We start from the raw sequence: 9566 nt of genomic DNA on the forward strand, positions 1-9566 counted from the left end.
GAGAATTCTTAAGGATTCGTTGACGTAATCAAAATCGGAATCGCTCGGAATTGTCCGAGGTTGGTGTGAGTTCAATGAAGTCCCTCCGTGCCTTCTTAATTCGCTAAGAGGGCCAGGTCGATTCAGCACGCCCCAGGGTTAGGGTTGTTACGAATAAAATTTGATGATTATTACGGTCGCTGATAAAGCACGCCTCTACGAAGGAGGGTAATTTTATTTAAAATTTAATATTCCCACGTTTTGGAGTCGTCCAACCCTCCACATCCCCCATTATCCACCTTCTATCCACTTCGTGGCTGTGTATGTGCGTCCTGTGGAAAATCGACTAAATTGTATTCGTGGCAGTGCGCACTTTTATTTGAAAATCTTTTTTTCGAATCCAAATCCAGCGCGTTGGATCTCTCACGGGAGGTTTGTCAACGCCTTTGCTGTGGGATAAAAGACAAGAGTGCGAAAGTGTATAAAGAATAAAATAAAGAGTAGAAGAAGCGTGGAAGACGAAGAAGAGAAAAAACAGAAGAACCACTCTTGTCGAGTGGTGATGATTTGTCGCCATTTTTTTCTCCATTGTAGCACGCCCTTTGAAACTTTTTCCACTCGGGGGGAAAAAAAAAGTTCAAGAAGCATATCTACCTACTCTTTTTCGAGAAGAAATTATAATTTTTCTGCGTTCCAATTATCTTTAATATTTCGAATCTTTATCCTGTTAAGGGCGTCAAGATTAAAATCATTTATAAAGTCAATTTGAAGATGGTGATAATATATTATGATAAAAGGTTCGAATATCTTTCATCCTCTCTTCTCTCGTCCCCACGAAACCCGTGCTCGAGCTGCTCGCAATAATTTTTCTATATTTTCAAAAAGGCAAGGATATCTGTATGCATACCGAGAAAAGAAAAATAGGGAGGATACGTGTAAGGGTTGCTTGAAGTTGGCTGGTAATATATCAAGGCACTGATTATCCCCTTGAAAAATGTCATAAACTAAAATATTAAAATAAACCGCGACAACTTGGTACCACGGTTAACTTAAGGATGTCCTACGAAAAGGGGTTGGTAAAGAAGTTAGGGGTGGTTTCCCTGAAAGGGAGCTGTCTTCCAATGATATAAAGCATACTCATGCACAACGATAGGGAGTTTTGCACGTACGTCTTTGAGGAATATGGTGGACCCGTTTCCTGGGTCCTGTTAGGTACAACCCCTCTGTTCCTCTGCAGACAACGATTCATCCCCCATGTTACCTACATACACACACCCTTTTCTCCCACTCGTAAGATTAAACTGTCTGCAGTCGGTGATACACTGCTCAGAAATTCAAATATCCAGCTCCTTATTACAATTCGTCGTTACGGCCCTGGGGGGTGCACCCCATCACCATTCTGGGTTTCTAACACCCCTTCCAATCCCCTGACCGTAATCCTCAACCTTCCCACTGGCCATCCATTCTCCCTACTGAAACACCCAATATACGTACATCACGGCACGCACCTGAGTTTCCACGGAAGAGTCAGGAAGATGCTTTTTACTGGGAAGTTACGAGCCCGAGTCGTTATTTCAAATTATAGAGGTTGAACGATGAGTTTTCGAGGGGTCATGTAGGTCTTGAAACTGTGGCATGCGAACTAGTCTAAAATTAATCTGACCTTACTTGATTCCTATAGAAGTGCGAGTGGAAAGTAAACCAAACACTTGTAATAGCGACTTGTAAAGCAGCGATATCAGTTTACTACCAAGGGCCAACCGCCTATGGAACGCAGTGTAAGTGAGTCACCTGGATATAGCTGTGATGTGGCGGATTTATCATGTTCATCCATACATATTTACTCGTAGAGTATATTCGCAGAGCCAGAATACGCATTAAAGAGCATGGATGATTGATTGATTGAGCTGATGCACTGGAGAGGGATGACGGATTGGTAGTTATCACTTACGGGGTTTATTCGCTCTGAAGGTTAAAATGTCTCTGGAAATGTATTCGTACGGGGAAAAATAAAGAAAGGTCGGCCGGGGCTAATAAAAGAAAGTTTGGACGTACCTACTCCAGGGCAATTGGTACGATAAATCAGGGTAATCCCATGGAGCCCAGAAGGGATGTAGGAACCACGGACCGCCTCGTGGCTAAGGTAAAGCTCGCGCTCTGGCTTGATCTCCCTGTCCACTTTAAACTTCACCCCCTTTTACATTTCCAATTAACCAAGCCAATGTCTTTGATAACGTACAGCGTGGAATTACCAGAAAGACGCATTACTCTATTCTCGCGTTCCTCTCGACTCTCATCACAATTAAGGATAGTCCTTTGGCAATGGCGGTGGACAATAGCACAGACCCTTGTCCTCGGCATCCCTTCTGGCAGCACACTCTTTGATCAATATCTTAAAGGCATGGGGTGTTACGTCATCAGAAGCCTTCAATAATTCTTCGGTTAATTTCTTATATTCATCGTCTCTCTTCAGTCCATCTCGATACATCCTCTCGTCCTCCTCTTTCTCTCGTTTGCGCATGGATTCCGTGTAATTCTGTTGATCCTTCAAATCCTGTCCGTACTTCCGGGCACGATCTCGTTGTCTGTTACGCTCAAAGACTTCAAGATTTCGTTCGTTTTCCAAATTCTTCTCCAGAATTTCTCTCTCCTCGTTTCTCCGCTTGCGCTCTCTTTCTTCCTTCTCTCTCCTAGCTTCCAGCTGCATCGTACGTCCTTCCAGGACCTCGCGAAGTCTACGTTGTCTCACTTCCTGAAATTTTCTCAGCGCGAGATCCTTACGCGCCAGGGTGTCCTTATAAGATTTCTCGACAATCTCATTGACGAGAACGTCTTGGCGCGCCTGCTCGACTCGAAGATCCTCGAGGTACTTCAGATAGGACAGCATCTCTCTACGAAGAACCTGAGATGATTCCCTTAGGATACTTTTTTCCCGAGCCAATTCGGCCTCGTTCAGGTTCCTGAATATCCTATCTATCTCAGCCTCTTGTCTGGCTCTCTCGGCTAATGTCCTTTTGGCAGCTATTAGCTGATCCTCCAGATCCTTTTTTAGTCTCTCACGCTTTTCTCGTTCTCGCGCGAGATTCCTTAGCTCCTCTTCACGAATATTGTTCCATAATCTCTCCAGATATTTTTTTTCTTCTATTTCTATGCGTTTCAGCTCCTCCCTCAAGGCCTCCTTACCGGCGACCTGCTTCCTCAGAGTATCCACGACTTCCTTATCCGCTAAATCCTTCCTTCTCAGATCTTCGATTTCACGGAGTTTCTTAACTTCTAGTTCCTTGAGCATCAAACGATGCCAGAGCATATCGAGCTCCTTTTCGGATCTTCGTCTCGCCTCGTTCTCAGTCATCTGAACCAGATTGCAGTGCTTCACGTCCTTTGCAATCCTTACTGAGGATAAATCTCGTGCGTCAGGACATCTCGATAGATATTGCTGCATCCTCTTAGCAGCTACGAACGCTAAACGCTCGTCCTCCCTCGATTTTCGAAGTCTCTCCGCCTGAGCTCGCATTTCTTCTAGTCTCATCTCATCCCCACGACTCGCCAGCTCTACAATTTCGTTGGTAAGCGCGGTCTCCTCCAAAATTATTAATTTTCGTAATTTCTCGCGACGTTTCTCTATGTCCTGATCGTAGGCTGCCATTCCTTTAATACACAATACGTTCAATTAATTATTCGAAGTTAAATTTGCGGATGTGACAAATATTGTTTAAGGCCATTCTACAATGCAATATAATAAGAAATAAGCAATAAGATCTTCAATTGATATTTACCTAATTCCATTGGATCCTCCAATCAAGAAGGAGAAAATCGTTTTTAAAACCGAATGTTTATTAAGTCCCTACGATTTTTGTGACGTCTTGGACATAGCAATGATACGGAAGCGGTTGCTAGGGTCTTTAAGAACTTCACGGAGCACGAAACATGATGGGTAACATCGAGCATGCCCCGTTCCGTAATTTATAACGGCTTACGTTAAAAATACATAGCAACGATACGGAAGCGGTTGCTAGGCTCGCTAAGGATTTCACGGAGCACGAAACGACATTGTCAAATGTCATTACCTGTCACCTGTCATTACCAACTCTATAGACGAGGTCATTATCAATATCGTTAGAGAAATGAAATTTCTTTACGATAAAAGTCATCTTGACTTTAAAAATGAAGTAATGATTTACTTATCTGTATGAATAAACGCATACACATTTTTTTTAATATTTATATATTGACAGATCATGACAGGTGACAGGTAATGACATTTGACAATGACGTTTCGTGCTCCGTGAAATCCTTAGCGACCCTAGCAACCGCTTCCGTATCGTTGCTATGTATTTTTAACGTAAGCCGTTATAAATTACGGAACGGGGCATGCTCGATGTTACCCATCATGTTTCGTGCTCCGTGAAGTTCTTAAAGACCCTAGCAACCGCTTCCGTATCATTGCTATGTCCAAGACGTCACAAAAATCGTAGAGACTTAGTACACGCTCGGTTTTAAAAACGATTTTCTCCTTCTTGATTGGAGGACCCAATGGAATTAGGTAAATATCTATTGAAGATCTTATTGCTTATTTCTTATTATATTGCATTGTAGAATGACCTTTAAGGGATCATCGCAGTGTAAAATTTTCAAAAAATCGATTTTTTTGTTTTTTCATTATCTGATAGTATACACGGTTATAAACATTCTATCCAATTTTTATGTCGAAATTCGAATTATTTCGGTCGCTACAGCCTTTCTTAGAAGAAGGGATTGGACGGTCAGACCTGGCGCATTCCGAACTTTAAACGCGTTTTTCTCAGAATAGTGTTTTTCAAAACGATGGCCACTCTCAAAGGAAGAATTTTCAAGCTATCCATTAGAAATTTTACCAAAACATTCTTCACGTCATTTCTTATGTTGCTATGGAAGCTTTTTGTTTTTTTGAAATCTTCCTTTTTTGTTTTACGAAAAACTGTCGAAAAAAAAGGCTAAATTTTATACGTTTTGTTCAAATCGACGCCATTTTTTCAAATTTCACTAACAACAAAAAAGCCTTCATAGGAGCATAGCGGCTTTCCTACAGATTTATAAACCATTTGAAATTTTTGATTCAGGTAAAATTTGCGTCCGCAATCCTGGCTACCATGGGACACCATTTTTTTTCCATTCAATTTTCCACAAATAAAAACAACGTTAAACAATATATAAAGAAATTTTAAAAAAATCATTTTGTATACTTCATTGATGCTTCAAATTGTAAAAAAAAATTAGACCGATTACCTTGTTCCATCCACCTAAAAAAAAATCGCGAAAGTCGGCTATTTTTCGGACGCTCACACTGTGATGATCCCTTAATGTACATTCTACCTTAACAATTTTTTTTCTCACGTCAAATATACTTTCATAAAATTTTCACATATTTGTCTACCTTGTTCCACGCCTTGACGAATCTTTTCACGAATAATTCGCTTCTCGGTCCTCTGTTCGAAAGCAACTCTTGATATTACTTGTTCCAAGTTTCTACGGTCTTCTAGTTCATTGGGATCCACGGTAGTAGCCTTTCTGAGGTAGTAAAATTGTTCCATATATCGGCAGCCACTGTTGGCTTCTCGTAATCTGTGTCCAGCAGCGACATTCGCTGTGCCAAAAACATCCACGGGATTTCGACGCGGCTTAAGCGGTGCACAAGTTGGAAATGGAAATGCACCGAAATTCATTCTGTAAAGATTTAAACGGCAGAAAAAGAGAATATAACTTCCTAATGAAAAGTTTGGTTATAAGGTTAGGCGTTACTGAACCGAGTCGATAGACTAAAGTGAAGTTGCTGGTGGTTGTCATGGGGATTCATGGTTCGATCGAACAAACCTCCATGGTACTTTCATGGGGTGTTGACGAGGGTAGCTTTAACACACACGATTTGTTTGTAAAATTTAATTGGAATTGAATGATCAAATCGAAGATTTCCATTTTAGTAATTCGACCCTCTAAAATATTTATCATCTATTGGTGACTTCTTGGAACAACGAGGAATGCGTCAGCGTTTTCTCAATGAAGTTAAGAAGCTAGTCAGATCTAATGGGACCCAACTTTATTTAATTAATCATCAAAAATGGGGGTATATTATACGTATCTATGAATTTATAAATTTTTAAAGAATTAATAACGTACATTTACAACAAAAAAGTCAAAGTAAAATAAATTGGAAATTGTTAGATTAATTTTTTATTAGAACACGTGTAATGGTTTCCTACATTTGGTCTCCAATAAGAGCAAATATAAAGTAATACACGTTTTTGAGTAAAAAGTTAACCCAGAAAATAATTCGTTTTACTTCGGTTTTATCGTTGGACGAATATTCTCTATTGTACTTATAAAAAATTTGAAACTCCGTTATACAACAATACAATATGTAGATTTGAAAACTTTCTAAGGAAGTTTATACGTAGAAAATATTGAAGAACTTAATTAATATCAACCAATTACGAAGGGGATCCTATCGGCAGCTTGCGCTCTCTCAAAATAATAACAGTAATAGCAACGAAGATAATAATATGATCTTAAAGAGGGTTGGAGTTCTTCTAGTGAGAAACGAATAGGAGGAACCGTAGGGCATTTAGCAGCGACTCGACTAACTTTCCTTAAAATGCGCCACTCTCTAAGAGGATTAGAAAGTACCGTGAGTGCCTCCACGAAGGGGTGAGTGAGTATGGAACGGGGTGAACCAGTAAATCCTATTACACCTTTTTCGTTGAGAAAACTTGTAACCCTGAAAACGACCGCGGAGCATTTGAATTTCTCATTTTTCGTTATAGTATTATTTATAACTTTTTATTTTTTATTTCACAACGTGAAACGTTATACGATTGAGCGGATGACGTAACGCAAACGTCATACGTATAACTACGGCTTTGTAACGTTCAATGTAAAAAGGAAACCCATGAAGAATTTCTTTCAGCCGAAATCATAATTTAGCGAAAGATTGCGAGACGAGGAGCTTGGAAATTGGCTTTTACATTTTTATTGTAATTCGCGTCGTCTTTTGTATAATTTTGATGAAAAGGTGTCAAGGTAAAAATTCGTCGAAATTGCCTTATGGATTTTGGTTTTATAAATCTGATCCCCCCCCCCCCTTCGTTATCTTTGTCCCACTCGTATTTTCTATTACTGTGCAATAAATCCGTATTATGCAAATTTCATCTCGTTACGGTTCGTTTAATTCTTTATTTAACCCGCTCGTTAAGCCGTGTGGGAATTTTTCTTTTTTTTTCATTGTACCCTCAGAAGCTCCTTCCCCATTTTAACCAAGGGATATTAAGTAGCCGATTAGACATTAAAAATACCAATTTCCCACCTACAGTGAACGTAGTCTTTTGTCATGACCAAGAACAAAGAAACGTCAAATGACAATTTCAATAATTCCCGATGGATGGAGAATAAGTCAATTTGACAATCTATTGTTTTGCTCCAGTTCTCGAAAGCGAAATCACGCTTTCATTCGTATACCTCAGAAGCTATCCAGCTTCGCATCATACTAACCTAACGTAGGGGATACCACGATCAACGAGGTGGTTCCCCCAGGACTGAAGCAAACCTGCTGAATCCTGTAAATACTCCTGAAACTGGATATTTGTGCGTTTAATTTTTGGTAGTGCGGGGTACTAGCGCATGCGCAGTCCCCGCTAATAAAACCAAAAAATGGAATGCAGAAAATGACAAATAGAACATAAGCAAATCTTCGTACAGTTCTAATGTTCGGTATAAAAATTGATTTAAAAAATCAAAGTGTCATGTAATATCTGTAAAGAATCTTTTTTTTATCTAGTCGACATGGGTAAATAATGTGAATAATTTCTTTGGTCTCAAATATCATTGAAGTCGTACACGAGGTAAATGAACGGGGAGAATATTATGGACTTGATAGTGGATGTTTCATGGTTGGGTAGGTGTTATCGCCAATGGTGTGTTATTTGTGTATAGCGCGTTTCAGGCAGCGTGACAAACGCGTTGGCAAACAGCCGTTCGCTACGATAATGCGCTAAATTGCACGTACGTAGCTTATTGCTCGACTGTTTCCTGCGGAGACAATGGCGCACTCCTTCGTTCCTTGAGATTCGCGGCTGTTTACTCATCAGAATGGTAACGAGGTCCTGAGAACTACTGGTGCAAATTTACCAAGAAACATGAATTACACGTCGATCCAATCTCACTGTGTTTCCCCATATGTTCCGTGCGTATCACGTAGACTGATGACTGACAAGTGCTCTGTCATTGGAGATACAGTAATACCAATAGTTGCTTATCAATGTACATAGCTCTATTGTTCTTGAAAAATATCAAAAATTTTATGACTTTAATTGCATCTTTAATACGACTGTTCATCGTGCGTATAAGATTAAGAAATTCCTATATTTTTAGATACATTGTTTGTCACGTTTTATCATTTCTATTTTATATATGAAATGGTGATTTCGTAACGTACCTAAGAAAATGAGGCTGATATCCTATCGGTTTTTCTGATAAAGAAATTCGGGGTAAAATATTTTTTCTTAGGTTTATCGTAAAATCAATTTACCTCTTAACCTTAGCTCCTCTCGTCGATCTTCCCTGTTTTTCTAGTGGATACGCCGTGCGGCGGGTAGAAAGTAAAAAAATGGGGGTTGGCTCCTTCCTCGGACTTTTTACCCTTTTCATTGGTCGTTAGGCCTATCCGCGGTTTAGGACGCGGTGCACGTTCACCATTAATAAATCCACAACACGGCCATTTATATCGGACGAGTTAATAAAGTCGCGCTCTTCTTATCAGACAAATATTTCATTCGTATACGTGCGAGCATCGGCTGCTCGTTCGGACAATTTTTACGCATATATTTCCGTCGTTCAAGTAGATACGTCTGCACGAGTCCACATATATATTCGTATCCGCAGGTATTTTTTTCATATCTATATTTTTTTTGCTCACTTGGTACTTCCCGACCCTCACGAGCACGAGGTATGTGTAAATATATATATTTTTTTAGAAATATGAAAAAAATGTTGGCATTACACGAGCAACTCGCCGTTTTATCTCCATGAAATTTTCAACAAACTTTACTAATTAATTCACGCTGACCCACATAGCCGATAAATAACATTCCGTGCATGGGGAATGGGGTGCGTAATGGCACAACGGCCGTATCACTAAACTTCCAGGATATTTCGAAAATTCGTTTAGATTTTAATTATCGGTAGTCGATAGAGCCATGGCATGGGCACCAAATTTGTTTGGTGAAATCGTCCCTCGACGAGTTGCTGGCTTTCAGGGTGCCGCGGGTGCGTCCCGTTGCGCGTCGTACTGTCCTTGTAACGCGCGCACGGTATACAATGCCGTTTGAAAATTTGGTAATATTGAAAACCAACTGAATATAATTTTTTGAATTTTCTAGAGACGACGGTAGGTGTTTAGCGTGTCCTTTCAGTCGAATATTGGCGATTTTTCTGTGACAATTGTGCCCGTCTCGGCGCAAGACGGTATCGCGAGGATGCAAAGTCTGCGAGAAAAGTCGAAAAGAATCCTCTCTTGAGACGTTGACAATTCTTATTGAGGGACTCAGCTTTGCGCATAA

General features: G+C 40.0%; 1 protein-coding gene and 1 non-coding gene across 3 annotated transcripts; one reads left to right on the top strand and one right to left on the bottom strand.

Annotated features, from left to right (window-relative positions):
* Window positions 1-1757: 1757 nt before the first annotated feature.
* LOC107267648 (cilia- and flagella-associated protein 53-like) lies at window positions 1758-5761 on the bottom strand. 2 transcript variants are annotated; one of them, XR_003059632.1, is made up of 3 exons: window positions 5393-5761; window positions 2035-3627; window positions 1758-1962 (listed from the first exon to the last, which is right to left on the bottom strand). XR_003059632.1 is itself a non-coding variant. In XM_015739619.2 (2 exons), the coding sequence occupies exons 1-2, from the start codon at window positions 5679-5681 to the stop codon at window positions 2282-2284; spliced, it is 1635 nt and encodes a 544-aa protein (XP_015595105.1). In that variant the 5' UTR covers window positions 5682-5761; the 3' UTR covers window positions 1758-2281. The 2 variants fall into 2 exon arrangements, 1 of the variants encoding a protein (XP_015595105.1); XM_015739619.2 differs by having other exon boundaries at window positions 1758-3627.
* A 1731-nt stretch (window positions 5762-7492) lies between these two features.
* On the top strand, window positions 7493-7644 carry LOC112494340. The gene has a single exon (XR_003059636.1). It is a non-coding gene; the product is annotated as a U1 spliceosomal RNA (small nuclear RNA).
* The last annotated feature ends 1922 nt before the right edge of the window (window positions 7645-9566 follow it).

This window comes from Cephus cinctus, unplaced genomic scaffold (assembly GCF_000341935.2).
Source record: "Cephus cinctus unplaced genomic scaffold, Ccin1 Ccin1_scaffold0429, whole genome shotgun sequence".
Classification (NCBI taxonomy): domain Eukaryota; kingdom Metazoa; phylum Arthropoda; class Insecta; order Hymenoptera; family Cephidae; genus Cephus; species Cephus cinctus.

Excerpts from the sequence above, each read along its gene's own strand:
- LOC107267648 (XM_015739619.2), bottom strand. The coding sequence starts at position 5,681 with ATGAATTTCGGTGCATTTCCATTTCCAACTTGTGCACCGCTTAAGCCG. Across the intron at positions 3,628-5,392 it reads TCGTCAAGGCGTGGAACAAG|GAATGGCAGCCTACGATCAG; the intron begins GTAGACAAATAT and ends TGTGTATTAAAG.